The sequence below is a fragment of the Nelumbo lutea genome, chromosome 2, assembly GCF_056320005.1.
Source record: "Nelumbo lutea isolate HS-2025 chromosome 2, American lotus-T2T, whole genome shotgun sequence".
Classification (NCBI taxonomy): Eukaryota; Viridiplantae; Streptophyta; class Magnoliopsida; order Proteales; family Nelumbonaceae; genus Nelumbo; species Nelumbo lutea.
Genome location: NC_142685.1, coordinates 9,985,387 through 10,011,180, shown reverse-complemented (window position 1 = coordinate 10,011,180; position 25,794 = coordinate 9,985,387). Strand labels below are relative to the sequence as shown.

The 25,794-nt window shown below is 38.9% G+C and overlaps 2 protein-coding genes across 5 annotated transcripts; both read right to left on the bottom strand.

Annotated features, from left to right (window-relative positions):
* Nucleotides 1–798: 798 nt before the first annotated feature.
* On the bottom strand, nucleotides 799–5,090 carry LOC148868483 (protein PMR5-like). Of its 2 annotated transcripts, none has more exons than XM_088972313.1 (5): nucleotides 4,538–5,090; nucleotides 4,272–4,443; nucleotides 3,756–3,937; nucleotides 3,510–3,668; nucleotides 799–1,367 (listed from the first exon to the last, which is right to left on the bottom strand). In XM_088972313.1, exons 1-5 carry the CDS (start codon nucleotides 4,972–4,974, stop codon nucleotides 1,040–1,042), a joined length of 1,278 nt encoding a protein of 425 aa, XP_088828439.1. In that variant the 5' UTR covers nucleotides 4,975–5,090; the 3' UTR covers nucleotides 799–1,039. The 2 variants fall into 2 exon arrangements, with proteins under 2 accessions (XP_088828439.1, XP_088828438.1); XM_088972312.1 differs by having other exon boundaries at nucleotides 799–1,394; nucleotides 4,538–4,992.
* Nucleotides 5,091–7,796: 2,706 nt separating this feature from the next.
* LOC148868482 (uncharacterized) lies at nucleotides 7,797–24,889 on the bottom strand. Of its 3 annotated transcripts, none has more exons than XM_088972309.1 (11): nucleotides 24,542–24,889; nucleotides 20,739–24,035; nucleotides 20,498–20,627; nucleotides 20,311–20,399; nucleotides 19,582–19,808; nucleotides 11,772–11,858; nucleotides 11,594–11,693; nucleotides 10,154–10,354; nucleotides 9,455–9,592; nucleotides 9,272–9,374; nucleotides 7,797–8,249 (listed from the first exon to the last, which is right to left on the bottom strand). In XM_088972309.1, the coding sequence occupies exons 1-8, from the start codon at nucleotides 24,629–24,631 to the stop codon at nucleotides 10,262–10,264; spliced, it is 4,113 nt and encodes a 1,370-aa protein (XP_088828435.1). In that variant the 5' UTR covers nucleotides 24,632–24,889; the 3' UTR covers nucleotides 7,797–8,249; nucleotides 9,272–9,374; nucleotides 9,455–9,592; nucleotides 10,154–10,261. The 3 variants fall into 3 exon arrangements, with proteins under 3 accessions (XP_088828435.1, XP_088828436.1, XP_088828437.1); XM_088972310.1 differs by having other exon boundaries at nucleotides 20,510–20,627; XM_088972311.1 differs by lacking the exons at nucleotides 7,797–8,249; nucleotides 9,272–9,374; nucleotides 9,455–9,592; ... (1 more) ...; nucleotides 11,594–11,693; nucleotides 11,772–11,858 and adding an exon at nucleotides 19,337–19,475.
* Nucleotides 24,890–25,794: the final 905 nt, after the last annotated feature.

The following is a 25,794-nucleotide window of genomic DNA, read 5'->3' as shown; positions in this document are numbered from 1 at the left end:
TGCCACTTGGTCTCCCAAATTTTAAAATATGATAATTCAGTACCTGAATTTTTAAAATGTGTCAATACAGTACCTACTATTAACCAGTCTGTTAATCAGCCGTTAAATAGCATTTGAAAAGACAAATGCTCCTCAAATGTCATCTAATTATCTTTATTAGCCATCTAAAACATTGACAAAAAATGAACAATCCCAAATTCTTGCTTCTTCTATTCAAAAAAATTGGGATCTCCAGAATGCCCACTAAGTCGTGACCCCAACCTTTTTGAATAGAAGAAACAAGGATTTAGGATTGTTCATTTATTGTCAACTTGAATTGTTGATAAAGAGAATTAGATGACACTCAAAGGGCATTTGTATCTTTTCAAATACAACTTATTTAACGGTCGATTAACGACAAATACCCAATTGACACATTTTAAAAGCTCTAGTACTGAATTATTGCTACAAGCAAAACAGAGCCTGATAAAGGATTTTTGACTAAAAGGAAACATTTCTTTTCTCAAGTCTCAACCGGTCAACCCATTGCAGGATTGCACCGAGTGGTATTATAAGTTAGACCCAGTGCTGCAGACTGGAGTGAAGATTTTGGTTGAGTCTGTACCGCCGGTAGTAAAAAATTAAACCATGCAGAGGTCCTGCTTTACTTCTCTCCGACTAAAATTGTCATAGCTAATGCCTAATGGCATCGTTAGATCTAACTCACATTTTATAGAACTGGTAATTACCCATCATCATACATTGAAATTATCATCGATAAGAAGTTAAGAACAAATGAGTATACCCCAAGGCCCAAACTGTAAGAAAGTACATAAGTTTATTGCTTAATTGCTTTACAGGAAATAAGGTATACATAGAGATTGACAGAGAAGGGGCAGAGGGCGTCGGTTCGGTGCAATGTGTACGGTGTACCCTCTCCGGTCTCCAAGGGTTTGTAATTCTTGAGAGGAACTAATTAATCGCTTCTATCAGGAATCTTATTTGTTAACAGCAACAATGGGAGAGAATGTGAGAAAATCTACAGGGGGGGTACAACAACCTAGAAGAACAAGGCAGTGTAGAAAAGTTGGTTCCATGTATCGGGCAGGCCCGGGAGGCACCAATGGCTACAGTCGGCAGATCGATCTGGGTTGGCTCTCTGTTGGGGGCTGAGATCGCCGCTGTAGATGGAAGGGTGGCCGTCTTTCCTGAGCTCCGACAGCGTCGTAATGTCGAGCAGATAGGCCGGGCTGCTCATGTCTCTCAACACAGCCTGGATCACCTTCATCTGATCTGGGTAGGCCCCAGGGTAGGTTGCACCACTCAGTGGTGCTGTCTCTCTGTAACAGTTCTTCGACACCGATGCCGCTGCATTCCATTCTGTAGGGCTGCCAATCCAATCACAGCAATCGCAACTATCAGGAATTCAATAAACTAGTTTACAACTTCCTCCTCAAAGAATCAACGGTGGACCCAAAACCCTCCGGTATCTCACATGCTGTAAGGCTGCGTTTGGAGGGGGGAGGGGCTTTCTCTAACTCTAAACGGGTTTTCTAATAAGCATTTTTTGAACAAGTGCTTGCAAAAGAAAAACCCTTTTTGAACCAGCTGTTATGTCCCAACTCGGAAGAAGCCTGGAGGTGTAATGTTGACCGGGCTGGGGCGCTGGGCCAGCACGGTTCACTTTTGTGGGCAACCTCTACTGTAGCAGCCAGCAGGCCATACGAAGCCCGCCTGCCTGGCATGAATCGCCACGGCCCATGGCCCAGGCCTAGTCAGGCTGGGCGGTGGGCTGAATTACAGGCCATCATGATTTTTTTTTTTTTTGAAAAAAAAAGAGAAAACTATGAGTAGTAAAAATTATTAATTTATAATAAAATTGAAACAAGACGAAAACAAATTAAAAAAAAATCATATCAATAATCAATTCGTGCAATAAAATAATGTAACAAAATTGAAAAAAAAAACAATAAAACTAAAAAATTACAACTAAGGCTGTGTTTGGTTGCAGTGCAGTTTTAATTGAACTAGTACAAATGCATGAGTGCAAATGAAAAAAAAATGCAAATTTTAATTAAACTTTGTTTTGGGTTTTGCTTTATTCGGCTTCATGTCTTAATTTACTTCATTTGTACTGCAATCAAATAAAATAAATTAAAATTTGAAAAAAAAGGTCAGAATTTATATTCAAATCATCTGCACTGCCATAGTTTTTTGCAACCAAATACAAAATTACAAGTTACAAATAAAATTAATAATTTGCATATTTTATTTTCTTTACATGATAGATCATTATGATAGTAGAGGTATAATATGGGCCGGGGTGTGAGCACAAGCCCTCAGAGACCATGGGCCTGCATGGCCCGTTTTACACCTCTAAAAAGCTCATTTAGCACGGTTTCACCAAGCGAATTTTTTTGGATGCTTCTGGCTCTTGTTCTAAAACACAAAAAGGCCTCAGAAGTTGAGACTCGAGAGAATCTCCCCACCCCCAAACGCAGCCTTACTACAATCAACTCGGAGTAGGAGCTGGTCAAAATCAACTTGGAGTTCATTTGACGAACGAGTTTAACTTGTCACCGACAAAATCGATGCATCTTTTCGATCTACAATTAAAGATTAGAAATCTTAATTGATATTCTAATCCAACTGTCCCAAATAGGTACTGAAAGACGAGAATACCCTCCATAAGTTCAGTCATTAATTGTTTCGTAATCAGGAGCACTCTTCTACTTATCACTGTTTTTAGTCAAAAACTGAGAGGAAGGATGTGGGAATGCGTCGACTCGAGACAAAAAGGAGAGTACTTCTGGGCTCTGAACCTGACTCATCAATCCGTGACACCACAATTCACAATCGCTTTCCAATATTTGCAATAATCCACAAGAGGAATGTTCCCCCCTACGCCCACGCCCTATCCATCGTTATTATTCTTCAACTTCAACCAAGGAGAACCTCTCATTTGGAATTGGAACGATCACAATACTCTAACAATCGGATCGACTCACTATGTGAACGGCTCTGATTGACAAACTACGGTGCTTTCCATACAACCTGTTACTATCAAAAAAAAGGTTTAGGTTTCAGGCTTTCAGCCCCCTTCTTTAGAAGCAAAGTTAGAAAAGAAATCGGATTTGGTCAGAAAATGAATGACTCCGGCGTCTGTACAAGCGATAAAAAGCTTGGAGCTTTGCACAGAAAAAAAAAAAGAACAGAAAAGAAAAGAAAGAAATCATGAGAAAAAAGTAGCTGACCCACCATTAATCCACTAGCAGAAAAGCTACAATCAATCCTAGCCGTTGGTTCTCTTGTGTGGGCTTTCACCAATAACTACTTAAAAGGCAGGCATTTATAGTTTTGCAACTTTATAGTTAGAAAGTTAGGTATGAGCGTATGGTTCCCGTTTGTCTCTAACCAACCTTTTTTTTTTCTTAACGAGAAGGACCAATAACAGAAAATATAATAAAAATACTACGACGACAATTATGAAAGAGAGAGAGTGTGTTTGTGTGTGTGTGAAGGTTGCTTACTTGTAATGTGTAGGTGAGGTGGCTTGGAAGAAAACCCGTGTCTTGGTTGTTTGAACGTTTGAGTCAGCCCACCTCGCCCATGTTCTCATTCCTCTCTCGAATGCAACCAAACGATCCATGTCTTCATACAGCGACCCTCCTGATTCCATGTAATCCCACCTGCGTTTCCATTAGCCAAGTAACCCAGATTCAAGAAGAAGAAGAAGAAGAAGACAGTTGCCGATCGAACATATATAAAACATATACCCTTGAAGAGCTCCCTTGTGAGTCCACCAGTGACCGGAATTGAAGGACAGAACGTCGACACCCCTCCAGGCGTTGGCGTTGCCGGAAATCTCCTCCAGCTTCAGAACTCGCTTCCCCTTGTTTACCGTATCTATGTCCACCAGATACGGCGCTCTATAGAACGACACCGACACCCCATATTCCTATCATATCATCACGTCAACAACTCAAAACTAAAGAAATATAATTAATTAATTAATTAAAGATCTGTTTGGATGGAAGTAAATTGGTGTCAGTCTTAATGGAAACAAGCAATTATACTATTATAGGAAGGACAAACTACAAACTATGGAATTCCAAAAACGTAGTTGGCGCCAACTGTATTTTTTTTGGGAACATCCAAATAGTCCCTTCTAAAATGCTGATTCCCCTGCTTCGCTGCAGCACTCGCCGCCGTATCATGGTCCAGACTCCAGACTGCGGAAGGGATCACCATATCGTCTAATGCCAGTGCTTTACTTAGTGGTTAGTACTTACCAAGAACATAAACGTGGAAAGAGGATCTCCTTTGATCAGTTGGGTCGGCGACCGTGGAACCGCCGCCGATATCATGCAAATCAGAGACTGCCACTGATTCCGGCCCAGCGAGTCACCCACGAACATCACCGTCTTCCCTCTCATCCTCACCAGAAAATCCATCCCATTGAACCTACCGCCACGCATCAAGAGATGACAACAAGAACAGTCACGAGTCATGCATTCCAAGGAGAAAGACGGTGGAAGTGGTATCAGGGGAGACGTACCTGGGGAGTTCACAACCGAGGGGCTTCCATCGATACTTCTGGTAATCGGAGTCCGGTCGGCCGTACATTTGGCAGTTGAATTCCGGGTCGATGATAGCACAGTTGGAAGACCTGTATATCGGGTAGGTATCGTCCCGAATCCAACTGCCAATAAACAAGTTACAGGTGGTTTTGTTGGCTGGGAGATATGGTCTCCTGTAGTGGTGCTGCCATCCAACCAATGGAGCAGATGAAGCTATGTGTGCTTGAACTAGAATCAAGCACAAAGTCCGCAAACAAGACCCAATGGCATAACTACAACTATGAGAGGATGAAACAGAGTGAGGAGCCATTAGAGAAACAGAACCCCAGAGAGAGAGAGAGAGAGACCCTTTAGTTATTTCTTTTTCATATGAGAAAGGAATAGTGTAAAGGTTATTTTGTGTGCTCGGGTACATGTGAAGGAAGGCACCTGGGTTCACATGAGATTTTATATATAGATTTGTGGTGGTGGACTGGTGATGGTGGTGGCACGCTGCCTTTGATGATGAGGGGTATCCTGACCATACTGCAGGTTTTTTGTTACTCTGTAATTACTGAAGTAACCCTTTTCTAGGTTATGTGTCTTTCTGTGGTTGGTGGTTAGCAAATTTCTGGTCAGACATGTGGACCCCGAGGACTTGAATCAAGTGGGTTTTGTCAAGCTTGAGGTGTTCAGTCTTCTTTATATTATTAATACCGTGACACACTAAGGAAAATTCCGGATGAATACAATCAAAGATAGTAGCTTTTCAATTCGAGTGAGAGAGAGGTAAGCCAAAGCAATTTGTGAAGTGTGATGGACCATGACCTGTCTGTCGTTGAACCTCTCTAACTTCCTTGTTATTGGTGGTGTTTTTAGTGTGGAAAAGGAGTTGTGGTGGGCACACTTTGCCCCAGTAGACTCTAGCTATAATCCAAATTTCTGAGCCCATGTCACAAGCACAAGACAAATGTATAAGAAAATCCAGATGTGATAGATGGAGATCAATTGCAAGCAAGCACATGCAGTAGGGCCTGAAGATTTAAGACATACAATTTAGTGGGAGGTCCTTTGAGAGAGAAAAAAAGAAGATAATTTAACAAAAGATCAAGACTAGTTGTTCTATTTTCCTTGATCTGTAACACTGATTTACCAATTGTAGAACTTAGTTTTAATGATGATCCTCGACCTTTCATGACAAATTTCTCAAACCTTAAGTAAATTATAACAAAAAATAAATAAATAAAGGCATCCCAGCTATTTGGGTATTGAGAAGGATGGATTGGAAAGGGAATTAGGCTGCATTTGGCATTTCTTATTTTAAGGACTTGTCTCATTTTTGCTGTTAAAAAATCAATGTTCATAGGACATCTTTAATTGCAAGAAGAAGACAAGTCCTTAAAATAGGAATGCCAAAATGTTAAAACATGAAACTAGTTTAGGTCTTTGTCTATATCTTACAAGCCGGGAGGGGACACTTCCAAATTGAATTGGATTATCATAAGGTTAGTAGGTTAGGTTAGATTAAGTTAGGTTTTGGGGAAGGAATCCTTGAATAAGTACTGTCTTTATTAGAGAATAAAGACCTATTAAGGGATCTCATCTAACGGCAATTGGTATAGTGTTTGATTTTTATCACTCATTATAATTAATTAAATTTCAGGACAAGTATGGATGGATCTAATTTATCCACACTTCAAACATGATAAACTTTTACATGAATAGACGTGTTAGAGAATAAAAACCTATTCAGATACCTTGTATAAGAACTAGAACTTTCAAGCTGAACAGTTACTTGAAGGTCTGTTTGGTTCACAATCAGAATTGACTGGCATGGATTCTCATTCCCAGGAGAGGGAGAGGGAATGGCCATTCTCTCAAATGGAGAAATACCATTCTAGTAAAAATGAGAATGAGGTTCTAATTCTGCCCAACCAAACAGTTGGGATCAGAATGGTCCATTCTGATTTCAATTCCAGACCCCTATTCTCAGAATCCGAACAGACCCTGAGATTGTTGAGAGAATAAAATCCCATCCAAGAACCTCACCAGATCAACTAACAGCTTCTCTAACATTCTTGCCATTTATTGGCTATGAGCCTATGACATAAACAGAAAGCATGATATCCTTTTATCCTCTTTTGATCCTTCCACTGTTCAGGGGTAGAGAAATTACGCATATATCTCATGCATCACAATATATTTGGCTTGTACACAATTTAACAAAATATCTAATCTCAAGGTTCAAAGTATCGACACGTATCGGTCGTATCGTTGAGCCCCCTTCGATACGCCCCTATAGTGGGTGTATCGGGGGTCTGACCGGTTCAGAGGGTAAAGCCCTAAACCAGCCACCCGAACCGGTTTCAGAAAATAAAAAAAAAAAAAAAAAAGTATCGATTCACCCGATACACCCCTACCGGCACATATCGGGTCTTCTATACAACATACTACTGTTTTAGGTTTGTATTTACATAAAAATATATCTCAAAATGAATTAATTATGAGCATTTTTCTTTTCTTCGAATTTCCTATTTCTTCACAAATTTTCATTAAATAGATCAAATGGTCAGACTGAATTCAGGGTCAACCATCATGGTTCAAATTTTCTTTCAAACCACACCCCACATCACTGCATGAGAAATTAGATTCTGGTATATTTTCCCTCTTCTACTCCGTCCAAAACCATCCCATTGTGTGGCCGAATCCAATTGTAACCAGAAAAGTAAAGGAGAAAAAAAAAAGGACAAATTTTCAGATTCCCCCGTCTTGGAGTTTTAAAAAATAAAATATAATAAATAATAAATAATTATAAGATTGGGCAAAGCAAAGATTATCAACTAGTCACGAGCCACTCTCCATCTTGGAGACATAAGATGGAGATATATGATGTGGCAAAGTTGCCCTTGAATCTCTCAAATATAATTATTAAAACATAAGGGAGTCGATACAAAATAGAATAATATAAGAGAAAATATACAAAATCACTAAAACTTACAAGAATCCCTATTTTAAAATTTGTTATATTTATAATTGCTCATTTTCATTATGGGTTCTAGTAATAAAAATTCTTATATTATCTAGAGGATCAAAATATCTTCATACAACCCCAAATTAAACACGTTTTTCAAAAATAAAAAATAAACACGGGCTACAAAACCCAATCAGGAGTAAGCAAGATGCAGGATGGTTTGCTGACGTGTTTACTTTTGATTGGGTTTCGTAGCTTATTGTACAGTCTCGTTTGCAGCGTATCCATAGAAGTAAAGACATAGTTTGAATTGGGTTTACTACGTATCTACAAAATTCCACGAACTGTACAACTTGGACTTTCAACCAAGCATTAATAAATAATCAAATACCCCACAATGGAGGAAAATAAACATCTTGCCCATACAAAATGGACTAGGTTTTCAAGCAATGGCAATGATTTTCAACATCCCGTAACTGCTGCAACACCGTAGCTCAAATAGTCCATCCATTGTGGGAAGCAAATGCATCTATCAAATCCTCAATTATCATCTTCCTGTAAAATTCACAAGGAGAACTCTTCCCACTGATATCCATTTTACCTTACAATGGTTGCATTGGAAATCAGTTGAATTGATGTTGCAAGAGGATCAGCTCCGACTAGCTTGTGAATGATGTTGCATTGCAAACCAGTTGAATCTTCCTTTCTATCATCATGCTGATCTGTGGCATTTCCCCCACCTATGCAAATGAAACAGGATTAATAATATAAAAGCAACTCAAGGACCACCCTTCATGGGTGTGGAGCTCAAAAAATGATTCCAGAAGGACTTACAAACCCCAAAAATGAAGTAAAAGGATAATTTACAAAAGTACATAGCAATGCACATAAAATGCAAGACAAGCCAGACATATAAGCCCTATCATCCTAACATATTCTTTAGGATAAATGATCTTGTCTTATTCTTTTTTTTTTTTTTTTGCTATTTGAACTTCAAAACCCCCTCCCATACTCTCCCTCTCCTACCATAAATCTTTAGAATAAATGGTCTTCTTGTTTTATTGTTTTATTTGCAATTTGAACCTCAAGATCTTTTTCCCTCCCTCTTTCTGATTTGCATCATTCACATTACACCAATCCAGGTGGAGCATCAACTAAAATGAGTTTAAATTTCCAGCATTTTGGAACTCTGGGTTTGTCTCTCTCTGCAATTATTGGCATGAAAATACCAAGCTTTCTTAGGTGAAAGTTATAAGTGTTTTATACTCTTCAGAAGTGGATTGGGACACAAACTCCAATAAGAAAATTGTATATGGAGTCTTTCCTTCATTGCTACTAGAGTAATATATCTATATGCTGGATAATAGTATCCAACTGTTATGGCGATGAAGGTTAGTGACAACCTTTAATAATATTCGACTGTTCATATAACCTGCAGCTCTTACATGGATAATAATATTCAATATGTAATCTAAAGTGGGAAATTTGGGAGAATATTGATACATTTCAGAAATAGTGTAAATCACAGTGTTGCATGGACTCTCCTAGATGGTCAACGTGTCCATTTGGATACATGCCAGAGTCCAACAATCCACAGATTGTTGAGGACACATATATGTAGCATTCTGTTATCTCTTAACTTATTTGGCATAAATGAACGGCTAGTTTACAAGATTAATGCCATTTTTTGCATCAAACATAACTTAGTAATAAAGGAAACATTTTTTGCAGGTAATATAATGTCAGAATTGAAGATACGTACTTCAATAATATACATTTTTCCAATATGCGGTTATCCAAGACTCCATGTTTTCCCATCTTGAGAAGTCAAGACTTGTACACATGTTGAATTCCAACTCCAGTATCTGCATGCAAAACTGGTAAATCATGCTTATAAATGCATTCTGGTAAAGAACGACTAGAGGAAATGAGAAAGGAAATGTACTCCACTGCTTTTTGGATCTATGACTTCACTCAAATTGATTTTGAGCTGCTTGAATAACTTCAGAGATAACACTGAAGCAATCAAAATCAGGTTTCTCTTCACTCTGGCTGAACTTGGCACCAAGTCTGTTTTGGCTTCCTGAAAAACAGATAGAAAGAAAGCCATCAAAATTAAGATTTCTCTTCACAATGGACACATATTGGCAATGTACTCAGGACCCATAGGAAATGGGAACTCCACTAGTGCAGAATTACAAGGCCTAAGATTGGCAAGAACACTAAATGCAAGGAAATTGGTTGCTGAAGAAGATTCAAAGGTGGTGGTCAGCTGGCTGAAATACAACAAACAAAGATCATGGCTTTTTTTGGAGGGGAAAAAGATCATGGCAGTATTGGAACTACTTAAAAGAATCAAGAGCTTTAGCAACAGAATGGGAAGCAAATTTTCAGTGGACTTATAGCTCAGAAAATGCCTTTGGTCAGACAGAGTAAGTACAAAATAGGGAAGAGTTATACCGGGGCACTTTGTAATAGGGTACTTCAACGTAAGGCAAGGGAGAGTTGGTACCTGCCAGTCTCATTAGAAGGATGTTTGGCATTCTTTTTTTAATATATGCAACTAACCCATTGTTTTTACAATCCATTTTAAAAGGGACTCCTTTGGCCTTTCCAGAAGAGAGATAAAAGATCCCCAACGTACCTCCCATTGATTTTGTTGAGGATGCTTCCATCAGCAATTTCTGGCACATGACAGTATCCTGGAAACCAAGGAATGTATACTCAAGAAACTTTAATCTCTCAAAATTTGTCACTCTGGAGAACCCAAATGAAGTGGTCCATGTATAAGCACTTGAGGAATAGCAGGTAAAAACAGCCTCTCCACCCCTAACTCTGTAAGTATCTGAAGAAATAAAAGGAAGAACATTATGAACATTGAATGAACACTTACAAGCTTATCTTCTTATCTGCCCATGTGAGAATGGGAGATATTAGATATCATTTTTGTAGTATATCTACCCATTTGGATTATCTTAACCCATTGGTTAGTTTGCCCCACAAATAGGTATAAACCAAAACATCCAGCATCTATTTTCTCATGAAACGACAAAAGAACCTTACATTCTTATGGTTGGGATAGCCAATCTCTGATTTTGTCCAAGAAGATATATTAGTTGGTAGATATTGAATCCGTCCTACCTTTGTTGTATATAGTATAATGTGAAAAGGGTACAACGGGGACAAAGGCATATTCCCTCCTACCCCAGCTTTGAGCATTTCTTCTAAAACTGGAGCACATTATATTGATAAAAAAATGAAGCACATGACATATATGAGCAAGCATACAAAATCTACTACCATCTTAATGTAAATTTAGAAAATAAAGGGTGAGGGACCATAACCATAAATGAATATAAGAACAGTAATAATATCTGCCTCTGGGCTGGCAATGTTATGGAATAGATTATCACCCTTTGGTTCAAAACATGTTACCAGCTACACAGTTTGAACCAACCAGCAGTCAGAAAGTCCTACAGCTTTCCTGCTTTCAAGGATGGAATAGAATCATATATCTGTCATATCCAGTTGCCATGAAGATCCATTTCAGATCCTAATAAGATCAGATCATTTTCAAACTGTGCCTGGATCTTTTTCAAAAGGCTGGGATTAATGCTGAATTAAGTTGAGTTATACTTGGATCTTTATCCAATCTAGCATGATTCAAAGTCTTGGTACAATACGCCACATAACGTATCGAATTGTTGGCTTCTTAATAAACCTGTTTACAGGCGTTTTGAGGAAATCAATTTTTTTTATTGATTAAATTATATAAAAGCATGTATAAAAATGAAATTTTGAAATAAAAAACTAAAAAAATGTGTGGCCTACAAAGTACCGATGCACCCCTGCCTATACATTTTGGTGTATCGATACTTTGAAAATTGCAACCTAGATAATTATTTGATCCATGTACCTTAACTGCCATTGATTACTTGATTTTAACATCAGTAAGTGAAGTCAACCAATGAACTAGGATATTCCAAAATAATGAATATTAAACTTTTTTTCTTTCTCCTTACGATACTAGGCACCATAATGTGAGTATAGTTAAATGTTATGCAGTTAGCTCTCATGAAACAACCTTCTCAAGTTCATTCATCAGAAGACGGCACATCCCAAGCCAGCGATATTGGACTCTGGTACCAACAAGGGGTACTTCTGCAACCCTTCCTCCAAAGACCCTAGGCAGAAAGAGAAGAAATTTTCAGATTTGTAAAGTAAGAAAAAACACTACACAATGTGAAAACAATCATACAGACCTAACAGTAGCCACAGAGATCACTTCTTCCTCCCTCTCGAAAAGCACCGTGTAGAACCCCCGAAAGTTCAGCCGGTTCAGCTCTGACCTGTAACAAGCTTAATCAGCATTCTGAAACAAAAGGAACAATGCCCAAATTTCCCAGGGAGGTGGGAAGAACTAATGGCAAAAGGATTCAAGTAGATAAGAAAGCATTTGGCACAAAAGCAATGAAAGTATAAAATAAAATAAAACAATAATGAACTGTTACCAGTTTAAAGTAGTTAGATTTCGTTTTCGGTCAATTTCCTAGATGGAATTGGATCTTGTAAAGGGAGATCCATCCCCAATGTTTAGTCTATAAATAGAGTCATTGTAATTGAAATTTTAGAGTGGAATTAATGGAATGAAAAGTTTGCTGAAGTTGCCTGCAGGTAATAGTGTGTTCTTTCTCTCTTTTCTTCTAAAGATGCATTATTAATTCTCTTTCTTATTTTTATTCAGATCTGAATCTCTTCCTATATAATTTAATCCTTAATTCTCCCTATTTTTCCCACCATATTCAACACAATAGGACTTTCTCCTTCCTGTCCTACAAGAGCTGTCAATGGAATCCTAAAGACCAAAACCCAATCCAAATTCAGATAATCGATTGACTCTTTGGGTTTTAAAAAACTGCACCCGTTTAATAATCGGATAAGATGTGGATCTAACCCTATTCAGTCCAATAAATACTCCAATTAAATTTTACATAATATGTACATTATATGCATATATAAACTATGCATACATATAAATGAATAATATGTGTGTGTATGGATGAAGCTTATGATTAATAAATCAACATTTTATATTTATATAACTTTATTATGTAACTATGGATGTGTTTGGTAAGAATGCAAAAGGCATATGTACCGATGTGAATGCTATTATAATTCGACCTGCCTTTGAGTTCTGTTAGTCTAATAAATGCCAAGAAGAGAGAAGAAGAAAGAAGAAAGAAAGAGAGAGAGAGAGAGAGAAAGGAGGAGAAAATGAGAGAAGAAAAGTCTGGTTCGAATTAGGGAAAGATAGCTTCTGCCATTCGGCCAGACATGTTTTATATTACTAATATAACGGAAAAAACACATGTGCCCTTATTTAAGTGAGGGACACTAGTTCTAATATAATATTACAGATCAGCAACCTCAACATAAGTATAAAGATAGAAATACCCCTACACTAACACTCCCCCTCAAGATGGTGAGTATATATCATATAATCCCAGCTTGTTACATATGTAGTCCACTCTTCCCCGACTCAACCCTTTTGTAAATAAGTTTGCCCATTGGTTCCCTGTGTTAACATATGCAGTGTCTATCACTCCATTCAACACCTTCTCTCTCACAAAGTGACAGTCAACCTCTATGTGCTTGGTTCTTTTATGAAACACCGGATTAGAAGAAATATGAACTGCAGTCTGATTGTCACAATAGAGCTTCATTGGAGTGTTAATATTGTATCATATCTCCTGTAGAAGGTTCCTTAGCTACACTAATTCACAAATAGTATGTGCCTTAGCACATACTCCACTGCTTCTCGCCACGACTGTCTGCTTCTTACTTTTCCATGTCACCAGATTACCTCCAAGAAAAGTGCAATAGCCTGTGGTAGACCTTCTATCAGACATAGAACTAGCCCAATCAACATCAGTATACCCTTCTATTTCAAGTTTTCCACCACTTTTGTATATCAAACCACGACCAGGGGCCCCTTTTAAATACCTCACAATTCATAGAACTACATCCCAATGAGGAACCAGAGGTTTCTGCATGAACTGACTTACCACATTGACCGCAAATGAAATATCTGGCCAAGTAATGGTTAGGTAGTTCAATTTACCTACAAGTCGGTATCCGCCAGGGTCTTCAAACATTTCACCCATATCACTGCTCAGCCTAGTATTTGTTTCCATAGGTGTTTCAATTGGTTTAGCACCTAACAAACCTGTTTTCTCCAGTAAATCAAGCACATATTTCCTCTAACACAAATTAATACCATGCTTAGATCTTGCTACTTCTATCCCCAAGAAATATTTCAATTTACCAAGGTCCTTTGTTTGAAAATGTTCTTGTAGAAAAGTCTTCAACCTGTCAATGCCCATTTTATCATTCCCGGTAATAACAATATCATCTACATACACTACCAATAGGATTTTTCTTGCCTGAGAATGATGACTGAAGACGGAATGACCAACTTGGCACTGTTTCATACCAAACTTCTTTACCACCTCACTAAACCTACCAAACCATGCTCGATGAGACTGTTTAAGCCTATATATAGCCTTCTTTAGTCTGCATACCTTACCATCCTCCCCCTGAGCAACAAACCCCGATGGTTGCTCCATGTAGACCTCCTCGAGCAAATCACCATGCAAAAAAGCATTCTTGATATCAAGTTGATAGAGGGGTCAATCATACATAGCAACAAGAGAAATCACAACATGAACCGAACCTATCTTAGCAAATGGGGAGAACGTCTCTATGTAGTCAATACCATAGGTTCGGGAGTACTCTTTTGCAACCAATCGAGCTTTCAGGCGCTCAACAGTACCATAAGGTAAATACTTAATAGTATAAACCCACTTACAACCGACAACCTGCTTCCCAAGAGGAAGAGCGGTGAGGTCCCAAGTATGATTATGAATTAGAGCTGAGAGTTCTTCCATTGCACGGCACCACCCTGGAGAGGCAAGGGCTTCCTAGACATCCTTAGGGATAACAACTAAGGATAACAAAGAGATAAACTGGCGATGGGAAGCGGAAAGATGAATGAGTGAAACATAATTAGAAATAAGATGAAGGGTACAAGTGCATTTACCTTTCCGCAAGGCAATGGGAAGATCAAGATCAGATACTAGGTTTGGGGCTGGTGGGGAGACAACTGCTGGATCTGTCAACGGTGATGGAGCCGGAGGAGTAGCAACCGGTACATGTGGGCGATGTGTATACACTTGACGAATAGGTGGGCGTTCAACAGGTGGTGGCACTGGAGGCAAGGACTTAGTTACGACTGGAACAAGGGGAACAAAATCGGCAACTGGAAGTGGAAGAGGGGGAGGTGATGAAGAGGAAGAAGCATCACCGGACCCCAAGAAAAACGAAGTAGACTCAAAGAAGGTATTATCAGCACACACAAAGGAACGCCGAGAACTATGATGGTAACACTTATACCCTTTCTGGGTCCGGGAATAGCCAAGGAAGATGCACTTAATGGATCATGCATCTAACTTGTCCTTCCCAGGGCCCAGATTATGGACGAAGCAAATACCCAAAAACCCGAGGAGAAAGAGGAAACGGAGACAAGGTGGGAAACAAAGTAGTGAATGGGGAATGACCATCAAGGATAGACGTGGGCATCCAATTAATCAAGAAGCAAGAAGTAAGCACCGCATCACTCCAAAAAGGTTTGGGAACATTCATGTGATGCATGAAGGATCGTGTTGTTTCCAAAAGATGACGACTCTTTCTCTCAGCCACCCCATTTTGTTGTGGGGTGTAAGTACATGAAGTCTGATGTATAATGCCATGTTGGTCCAAGTGTTCTTGAAATGATGAAGATAAATATTCACGGCCATTATCAAAACGAAAAATTTTAATGTGAACACCAAATTGATTGCAAATCTCAGCATAGAATTTTTGGAAGATGGTAAACAATTCACTTCTTTCTTTCATTAAATAGAGCCACGTCATCCTTGAAAAATCATCAACAAAAATGACAATATCTATATCCATTGTATGACATCACTTTATAAGGACCCCAAACATCTGAATGAACCAAAGAAAAAGGACTCGACACACGGTTATCAACCCTATAACTAAAGGGAACACAATGATGTTTCCCCAATTGACACGACTCACAATCTAAAACAGAAAGTTGACTCAACGAAGGAACCAAAGATTTCAAAACTTTCAGCGAAGGATGACCAAATCGACAGTGCCACTGGAGAGGAAAGAGAGATGACTGGAGAGATGTTGATGCTCTCCACCACCGTCAAGATAATACAATCCACCGGCTTCATGCCCTCCACCAATCTTCATCCTCGTCTTGAGATCCTGAAAAACACACATAGAAGGGTAAAAAGTAATATAGCAATTGAGTGACTTGGTCAACTTACTAACAGATATAAGGTTAAACAGAAATTTAGGGACATACAAAACTGAGGATAAAGATAAGGAGGTCAAGTGAACATTGCCAACACCACAAATCGAGGATGTGGAACCATTAGCAAGGGTAACAGATTGTGATGTTGAGCAATGAGAGAGGGAAGAAAACACACCTGGAGTTCTAGTCATGTGATCGGAGGCTCCTGAGTCAATAATCCAGGGATTGGGTGTGGATGCCAAACAAGCCATACCTGAGGGTGCGAAAGTAGTAGTGTTCTGTTGAGATGTGGATTGGACAAACCTCTCATACTCATCACGGGGAACACTCACCATCTCCTTCCCGGGAACATCTGAGGATGTAGGAGGCATCTGATCAGTTGAACGGTTCTCCTGTCTAAAACTGGTGTCACTAGTCAGGGCATGATTGGCCCAAGTTGAGGGTGGACCATGCAAGTCATAGCAATAATTAATGGTATGTCCATCCATACCACAATGAGTGCATCTCCTTTGACCCAAGCCACGTCCTCCGCTACAGGCTCCCCCTAAATCTCTACCTCCAGTACGACCACCACCACGGTTATATTTAGGACCACCACCACCACTCCGGTCATATACCAGACCACTACTACCACCACAGCCAGACTGAAATCCTCGAGCTCCACCCCTAACACCACAGCCCCTTGACACTGCAAAGGTTGATCTATTTGAGACATTAGAGTTCTCAGTAGATTCAATGGAAGTCCTCCGAAGTCGAGCAAACACCTCTTCCAAGGAAAGGAGAGCTGACCCTCCTAGTATCTGAGTCCGCACTGGTTCATACTCAGATTTCAGCCCCACCAAAAATCGAGTCACGTCAAGTTGTTCTCTCTGTTGTTGCTGAATTTTGACATCAGAAGTGAGGGGGTGATAAACATTCAACTCATTACGAATGTTTCTCATACTAGCATAGTACTCCTCAAGACTCTGATTGCCCTGTTGTAGATTAAAGTATTCCTGATACAGCTGATATACTCTAGTTGTATTGTCTTGACCAGAACACAACTTCTTAGCATGGTCCCACACATCTTTGGCAGTGTCAAGAAACATGAAATTTACACTGATCTTGGGTTCCATACTATTCCATAACCACGTGATAATTTGTGCATCATCTTGTTCCCAGTCTTCATACTCATGAGAATCAGTGGAGAGTTTCTCCTCCCTTATGTGTTTCAACTTCTTCTTTGCCTTCAAAAAAACTTCTACAGATTTAGCCCAAGGTACATAATTCTCTCAATTCAGTTTAATGGAGGTCATTTGAACATTCAGGTAGTCAGTAGGTATCATCACATTAGATTTGCTATCACTGTTATCTCCCATTTCTGAATTCTGTTATTACTGAATTCGGCACACTGCACACTACTTGATCACACTAATCACACTGGTTTCAGCACTTGTTATTGCTGAAGGTTGCACTCTTTACACCACAAACCCTATCCTACAACTACCTGAAATCTCACCACTCCCCCTTCGAATCACACAAAAAGCAGCATAAACCCTAGCACACTACGATCTGAAATCCCATCATACGATCTGAAATATACTTCATATTTGATTCGTAACAAAAAATATGCATAGAAATCTCTTACCTCATCACCCGAAAAACAAACCACACAAGAAGAAAATCAGTCCACACAAGACACTCACTGCACCACATGAATCAGCCCTCTTCTCTTCATCGATTAGGGGAGGGCTTCTTAGAGACCACAGCAACCGACCATGAACAGCACAACTAGAGGCATAGAAACCTCCAAGGGAAGAGGGCGACCACTCCTTTTCAGCCCTTTCCCTTATCTCCAATCAATGGCAGAGAAATCAAGAGAAAACCCTAAATTGAGTGCGCAAAAAATAGAAATCTGGGCAGATCTGAGTTGCTTAGTTGTGCTTTGATACCATATTATAATTCGGCTTGCCTTTGAGTTCTGTTAGTCTGATAACAACCAAGAAGAGAGGAGAAGAAAGAAGAAAGAAGAAAGAAAGAGAGAAAGGAGGAGAAATGGAGAGAAGAAAAGTCTAATTCGAATTAGGGAAAGATAGTTTTTCCCATTCGGCTAGACATGTTTTATATTACTAATATAATGGAAAAGACACACGTGCCCTTATTTAAGTGAGGGACAGTAGTTCTAATATAATATTACAGATCAGCAACCTCAACATAAGTATAAAGACATAAATACCCCTATACTAACAAATGCAAATTTGGCCAAAAAGAAGGTGTGCCAAATCAGTTCAGTTTTGCACTGATAGATTGTATCGGGTTTGGTTGTGATGGCTGCAAACATGAATTACAAGACATGTTTACAACTTTATATTAGTATAAAGAAGAGAGAAAAAGCCTATCAGTTTTTTTGAAGAAAACTTTGCACCCCTTTTAATGCAAACATGGATGAAAAAACAAATTCACTTTTAGTACAAAAACATATTCTTACCGAACACCCACAAAACTGAACCAGAGTACAAACTTGCTTCAGCTCTGCATTTGCACTCTTACCAAACACAGCCTATAAGTCAAAAGTGGTTAATTTATTTCTAATTATTTAATTTTTCCTTTATTTCAAAGGTGGGTTAAATAGGCTCAGATTAAACCCTAAAATCCAATAGGATCCAAATCCAATCCAAGATCCATTACATCCTATTTGGTTTCAGATTGGATTCAGATTTACGCTTTTAATAATCAGATCCAACTCAGATGTGGCTGGGTCCAATCAAAATCCTACCCAATTACAACCCTGCATCCTACATCACATTGTCATTCTAAAACTCCTCTCTCTTCTTCTCTTCTCTTTTCTCTCATTCTATCTAGAACCAACAAGGAAATCAAATCAAATTAATTTAAAAAAAAAACAAATTGGGTTGAATGTATGTGTATTGTGTATGTGTATATATACATGTGTATATGGATCTGTAATTGGATCTGTAATTGTATGTGTATGTGTATATATACATGTGTATATGGATCTGTAATTGGATCTGTAATTGTATGTGTATGTGTACATGTACATGTATATGCATGTAACGGTTCTCTGCACCGGGCAAGAATTACCACTCATAGCTCAAACAATTGAAGAAAAAAAAGGGAAGTTTGGGTATCAAGTGTAATTTGCAGAATCATCTATACTTTATACTACTACAAATAAGAGACAAAAGATGTAGATTTTCCCAGGATAAGAAAGGACAACAATTATGTTTTTTTTTTTTTTGATAAATAACATCAATTCCATTAAAATAATGAATAGATACAAGAAGATCCCCTTAGAGGCGCGAGGAGCAGCCTCTCCAAACAGCAAATACACAAACTACAACAGAGAAAACATGAATGTTGAAATTAAAACAATAGTTACAACAGACAATGTTTCCCTATTAATCCCTTGTTTTGCCAAGACATCAGCAAAAGCATTAGCTGACCTCCCAACCCATTGTACTGTTATAGACATATTTCTTGTCAGCCATTTGAATTTCTTTAACTCATTTTTGTAGCCCCAAGTGACATCCTCCGGATTATTTAACCAGTCCACCACTGTCTTAGAGTCTCCTTCAATCAGAAGCTGCTCCACGCCCAAGGACAATAATTATGTTATAATTACAATATCAGCATTAAGTCAAAAACTAAGATGCCTATCAAAATAAAGGTCAAAACTAAGATAGCATTACCATTTACTGAAAATAACATCTTCAACAAGATCCCTCTTGGTTCGAGGTTCTTTTATAGGCTCAAAGCACTCATGCATTACACTAATTGCAACATTGAGTTTGCTATTATGCTCTGTCATGGCCTCAAGAGAACTATAATCTTCAATGGATTTCAAAAGAGTCCAAGATAAGTTATCCACACCAACTGGAATTGATTTTCCAATAAGTTTTCTAAGTCCCATAAATATCTGCAGAAAAGAGACAATAATATCAGAAGCTACATGTTGAATGAGCTATATTATTGCACTAAACTAGATGTGTCCCAAGAACTCATGATTTATAATTTAACAGATCACAGTATCTAATCGTATCTAATAAAATGATAGTAACAAAATATTAACTATACAAGTATCAACTAATTGACACCCCAGACATTATACTAAACAAACAAACAAAGACTAAATCTACTATAAATAATAGAAACCAAAGCTCTTTTTACATAAGCATTATCCAACATGACTCCTAATACTGTATTCACACTTTCAAGAAAGATAGTCATGGGGAGTAGTGAAAATACTTCATTGTGCAATGTTTTGGGTTGCCTAAATCATCAGTAATTGCTTAGAAGGGGGACCACAAAAGGTGAAGTATTTCTGGCAATAAAAAGAAACTCTGACATAAATCATGCTTACAAAGAAAACATCAAATGCAGAAAATATGTGAGGACTACAAGCATGAAGTTTGAAGTACCTTTTCACAATTTTTACTGCAAAACCAATTTCCTTTTGGACAACTTTCCAGCTTTGCGTGTCCTTTTCTCTTCAAACATCCCACATGATCTACAGCAAATAGGGTATATGTAAATTTCAATCATTTTAATTACAATAGATAAGTATGCATGTACGTATGTAGGTAGGTAGGTAAGAGTTGAGCCCACATTCACGCTCACATTGATCACAATAAAGAATAGTTTTCTCTGTGAACTGTTCAATATTTCCATTGAATTCACTGTTGCCACATATCCCGCATTGGCAGGATGGGCAAAACCATTTTCCATTGGGAACATCCTACAAAAACAGCAAGCATTTTCATTAAGATCCACTCCGGAAATCAAAATATTCAAAAAAATAAATATACAACAACCTTATACATGATTATAGAAACAAAAGAAAAGGAACCTTCAAACCGAGGCAGTTTAAATGGAATGATGATGGACATTGATCACATAATAATAGTGTGCCCCCATAGTGGCAGACTGAACATATGTGGTCACTCTTATAGTCAGGTAAGTTTCTCTTGATTCTCCCATATGATTCGGCTATGAAACTCTTATGCTTATCATCCTCTATCATTTGCATCTGGCACTCTAATAGAGATCTTCCATCTTCCAGAAAAATATTGGCAGAAGGTCGGTCTTTAGTGCTGCCTGCATGAACCTCAAAGCCACTGATAGTGAACACTTTTTGGCAACAATTGCACTTGATCCCATCACGTGTAATACGCCCTTCTGCCATTGGATGGCGGTTCTTCCTGCCAATGTAATGTACCTTTTCCCTTGGCAATACCACATTGTTGTCTATCAGCCAAGATAGAATTGTTCGAGGAGTGTGGTGTACAGGGCTTGATTTCACAACTTGCCTTGCTCTCTTGCTTGAACGCAGCACATAAACTGGGTAGCTGTTTTCCAAGTTGTCTCCTTGTTTAGTGAGAGCAGCAGATGTCTTCCCTTTCTTCAGTTTCCGAGAATTGACGCCATAATCTGATTGGTATCTTGACTTAAAAGGAAATCCAGGTGCAGGATAAAAGAGATTATTCTCTCTCCTCTTGCTGTGTTTTCTTATTCCTCGGGCACTTGATTTTCTGTACTCAACCGGATCCTTGGATTGTGATGAACCAGAAGACTCTGTAGAATCCTTTTCAAATCGATTATTTGGCAGCAGCATACTTACATCAACCTCTTTATATAGTATTGGTGATTCACATTTTTCAATAGTTAGCAAGCACTTGGAATCCTTAATTGCAGTCATCCTCTCCTTTAACATCTCAGGTATAGTACCTCCAGGACATCCTCCTCCTTCAATACATCCCCAACATGCTGTTCGAAGAGAAAAATAATTCTTCCCTTTTGGTGAGCAATAGCGCATTTCACGCCTTCCACTCCCAGTCCTAGTGACATGCCAGAATTTCCACCCAACAGCTGAAAGATGTCCCCTTGCTTTTAGTCTTATATCTGAACTCTTGTAGGCTCCATTCTTCTTGTATTCTTCTTTTTGCCCTGTCAATCCAATCAGACACCAATCTATTACTGCTTGAGGGTAATATTTTGGTTCAACAAATACAACATATGGGCCTTTAGTTTCCACCCCCTTGTCTAACATCAAAGTTTCTTCAGGCAGAGGACAGTCACCAGCTCTACATGGCAGAGAGACTAGTTGATAACTTGAACTTAACAGTTCACCAGGTGTATGAGCCAAAGATGGCTGGTGATTTTGGGGGTTCTCAGTCCAAACATCTTTTTCATATTTCGTCAAAGCTTGGCAGGCCTGAAGAAGAGAAGGATAGGGCCTCCCTTTGGGAGAGGTATACAGGAACCTGATAATTCTTTTACCTTTTTTATCTTGCCTATACTCAACTTTCCAGCCTAAATATAGGAGGTGCCTCCTAGCTTCTCTTACTACACCAGGACACTTCCTCCTATTCTGCAGGTTATGTATATATTCTGCAATTGCATCAGGGAAGTAATCAGCTCCTGGAATCATATCAGGGACTGCAGGTAGCCATATATGATTGCCTCTAGATGCCATATGGACAGATGTATCATTTGGATCAGCACATTTTAAATTCATACTTTCATGATCATATATAACATCTTGAGCACCCCCTCCTTGAGCCTCACCTTCCCTGCTTAATGTATATTTGGTTTCCCCTTTACCATTGGCAGTAAACCAGAAGAAGGAATCTCTGCTTGCATCAAGAATTGAAAGATTACTAGTGTACTGACTGCCTTTTGGATCATTTCTTCCACAGTGGCCATTTGCATGATCTTGAGCAATTACTGAAGTTTCATATTCTCCACTCAATGGAAGTTTGAAGCCTTCTTCATTAGCTCTATCACTGGCACAAGCAGATAACTCTGGATCAGAAGGTAAGACCAATAAAGCATGTGGCTGCATAATTACATCTTCACCTTGGCCAGACAAACTTGTATTCCTCAATAGTTCTACACCCAATAAATTGTCCTTGGTTTGAGAAATGAAACTCTCTTTATTCACAGAAAGTTCCTTAACTGGTTCATTTGTATAATAGTGTGAACCTGTAGGGAGCATTGCAGTAGCCCTGCCACTATCTTGAACAGTTTTGCCAATAATATCAACACTATGCTCCAAGATATTCTTCCCAGTAACACGCTCCTGATCATGAGAGGTATTTTTGCCAATAATGAAGGGATTCAATAAAGCATCACTTTCCATCTGATGGTTACTAAATAATGAACTAATACTCTCAGTAGGTACAACAGCACAAGAGGCTGAAATGGATGGTAGATCTAAAATAGTTTGGTTTTCTCCATTTTTCAATATAATCTGCTGTCCATAGTCCTCTAATTGACTGTCCAAACCAACCTTACTTGCAGAAAGTTTCAAAGAACTAATTTTCTTTAGTTTACTCCGCAACTTAGCCAAATCTCCTTCGGGCTTCAACATAACCTCTTCAGCTGATTTAGGTACCAATCCACCAGTAACAACCTCAGCAAATGAAAACCCAGGCTCAATGATTTTCCTCTTTTTACTCGGCGTGTCAGCCAAGTCCTCCCCATATTTGGAGTTTATATAATCAACAAATTTGTTTGCACTTACAACTGAGTGTACACTCAAAGCCTCCCTCACCAAATTGTCCCACAGGTTCGACCTAACAGTCCACTCCTTTATTTTCTTCACAAATTCCTCTTCGGTCCTCACAAAGAACCAAATCTCCTTCACCGAAACAAACTGAAACCAATCCAGTTTGTATTTCTCAATTACTTCAAGAAACAGCCAGGACCCACGAGGTTTCCACTCTTCCGTGACCTCATCCCAGTCTTGGGTAATCCTCATTTCACGAATACCCAGTTTCATTTCGTCACCCAAATCAGGAAAAAAGATCTGTCTTTTCAGGGAGCCAGCATCTTGATCAAATACCACACCTTCCCACCATGCACCGTTGTGAATAGCGTCTACACGCAGTCCATAGTTGATTTCCCATTTGTCAACACGAGAAGGAGGGGGGACCGGCCTAATGCGGCCCCGGTAGTTATCGAGGGTCCGTCTTGTGGGAGTGACACCTTCAATGGCCGGAGTGACGGCGACCGAATCAATGAGTTTTGCAGAGCCATCACCACGTTCAAGATTATCGTACTCTACACAGCGGATATGGTCGCCACAGCCTATGACTTCTCCCGGGTGCCACGTCCCTGCGAACCCCTCTTCCACACTCCTTACCTGCGACCCCTCATTATTATTAGATAAGCAAAGTTAAAAGGAGAAATCGACACACAGTGATATCAGAAGTAAAGTAAAAGCTCCTCAACCTCTGAACGAGGCAGAGGAACTCAGCGAGAGAACACCCCCCCCCCAAAAAAAATCAAAATCAAGCAAGATAAGAAGGCATGCAACCCCATAAACAGAAGAATGCAGGAGCAATGCAGCTAGAATCAAGCCAAGAACAACCCCACCAACTCCAAACCATGAGAGAGGAAAAACGAATAGACAATAACAAAGAAAAAATAAAGAAAATAAAAAAACGGAAAACATCTGTAACGTAAAGGAGCGACAACGCCGAGTAACAAGAAGGGTACCCCACAACATCGAAAGAAGCAGATGAAAACGACATAAAATAAAGAAACCACGAATAAGAAGTCGGAAAAGGCGAAATAAAAACAATGAAAAATCGTAAAGAGGAGAGCAGAACATTAAATAAAAGAACAGATCGAGAAAAGCGAGATTACCTCAACTTTCTTCCCAACAAGAAGCTTTCTTCTCTTCTCATTCCGCTGTCGGTTCTTCCTCCGACGATGGTCTTCAAGTAGAGTCGCCATGATCCCCAGACATAGTTGGCAGGTGAAACATATATAGCTATAGCACAGAAGTCTGTGTATCAACCTGTGTTCGAGTTTTACATCTGACTGGCAGGATTCCTGTACCCAAAACCTGACTTCTTCCCCAAGAAAGTACCACCTGTGTATCAACCTTTGTAGTTTGTAGAATGCCAAAGCTAGTAACTATTAGCATTCACACATCTCTCATATAATAGGGGATGGCCAGTAGGAAATCTCGAGTTAAGCGAGACTCTCAGTGAGTGAATCAACAGATTTTGGTGAAACTTATTCGACACAATGGACAATAATCTTTCCTTTTTTTTTGTGTGTGTATAAACGGACGAAAGGATCACTACTCGGAAGAAAACGGCCACGCTGTTGGTATTTTTGCAGCCCGGCCAGTCGTTTACTCGATTAAAGCAACAATTGGATTGGATTGCATTGGATCGACAGAATCAGATATGCCTAGAAACGATGTGAAAAGACGTTTGATTTGTAGTAGATATAGTCGCCATAGCCGATGCGTCGAAAAGACGTGAAAAGTCCGTCGGCGATTTTCAAAAGAAGCTTTTTAGTATTTTTTTAATTCATTTTTCGAAAAAACGTAAAAAATCCGTTTTTTGCGATTTTTAAAATAAAATTTTCGATATTTTTTAATTCATACACGTGCAAAAAGACACGCCTGAATCAAATGGTCTTTAATCTATCAAATCTTAATGAAAAACTCAGTATGTTTCTTTATTGCCGAGCTATTAAAAAATATTCTTTTAAAAATACTTGTCAAATGGCCCATACTCTTTAAGGTACAACGCATGCATGTATCAACTTGCAATCAAATGGATTAAAACTCATGAGACACTCAAATCGGATATTAAGAAGCTCAAACTCAAATCGACTATCTCTTTAAATTTGTTTATAGCAATGATTATGGTTTGTATCAATCACAATGAGGAATGAGTAACCCATCCCAAATTACCATGACCCCCCAACACAACATTGGTGACAGCAAGAGCAAGAGCGATCCCAACTCTATTCTACAACTAGTATGAGAATTTATCAATTGAGTTGACATTAGTTGGTTTCAACATTTTTGAACCATCTTTGACCCGGATGATCAAACCATTTAGATTGGAAACTGGTCACTTGAACGATTCCAAGTTTAC

What these genes read in the sequence shown, in the direction of transcription:
- LOC148868483 (XM_088972312.1), bottom strand. Translation starts at nt 4,974, where the DNA reads ATGTACCCGAGCACACAAAATAACCTTTACACTATTCCTTTCTCATAT. An exon ending in CTCGGTTGTGAACTCCCCAG is followed by an intron (nt 4,444 to 4,537) that starts GTACGTCTCCCC and finishes GCGTGGCGGTAG; the next exon opens with GTTCAATGGGATGGATTTTC. An exon ending in TTTCCACGTTTATGTTCTTG is followed by an intron (nt 3,938 to 4,271) that starts GTAAGTACTAAC and finishes ATGATATGATAG; the next exon opens with GAATATGGGGTGTCGGTGTC.
- LOC148868482 (XM_088972309.1), bottom strand. Translation starts at nt 24,631, where the DNA reads ATGGCGACTCTACTTGAAGACCATCGTCGGAGGAAGAACCGACAGCGG. An exon ending in GATGTTATTTTCAGTAAATG is followed by an intron (nt 11,859 to 19,581) that starts GTAATGCTATCT and finishes AGCTTGTTACAG; the next exon opens with GTCAGAGCTGAACCGGCTGA. An exon ending in TGATGAATGAACTTGAGAAG is followed by an intron (nt 10,355 to 11,593) that starts GTTGTTTCATGA and finishes TTATTTCTTCAG; the next exon opens with ATACTTACAGAGTTAGGGGT.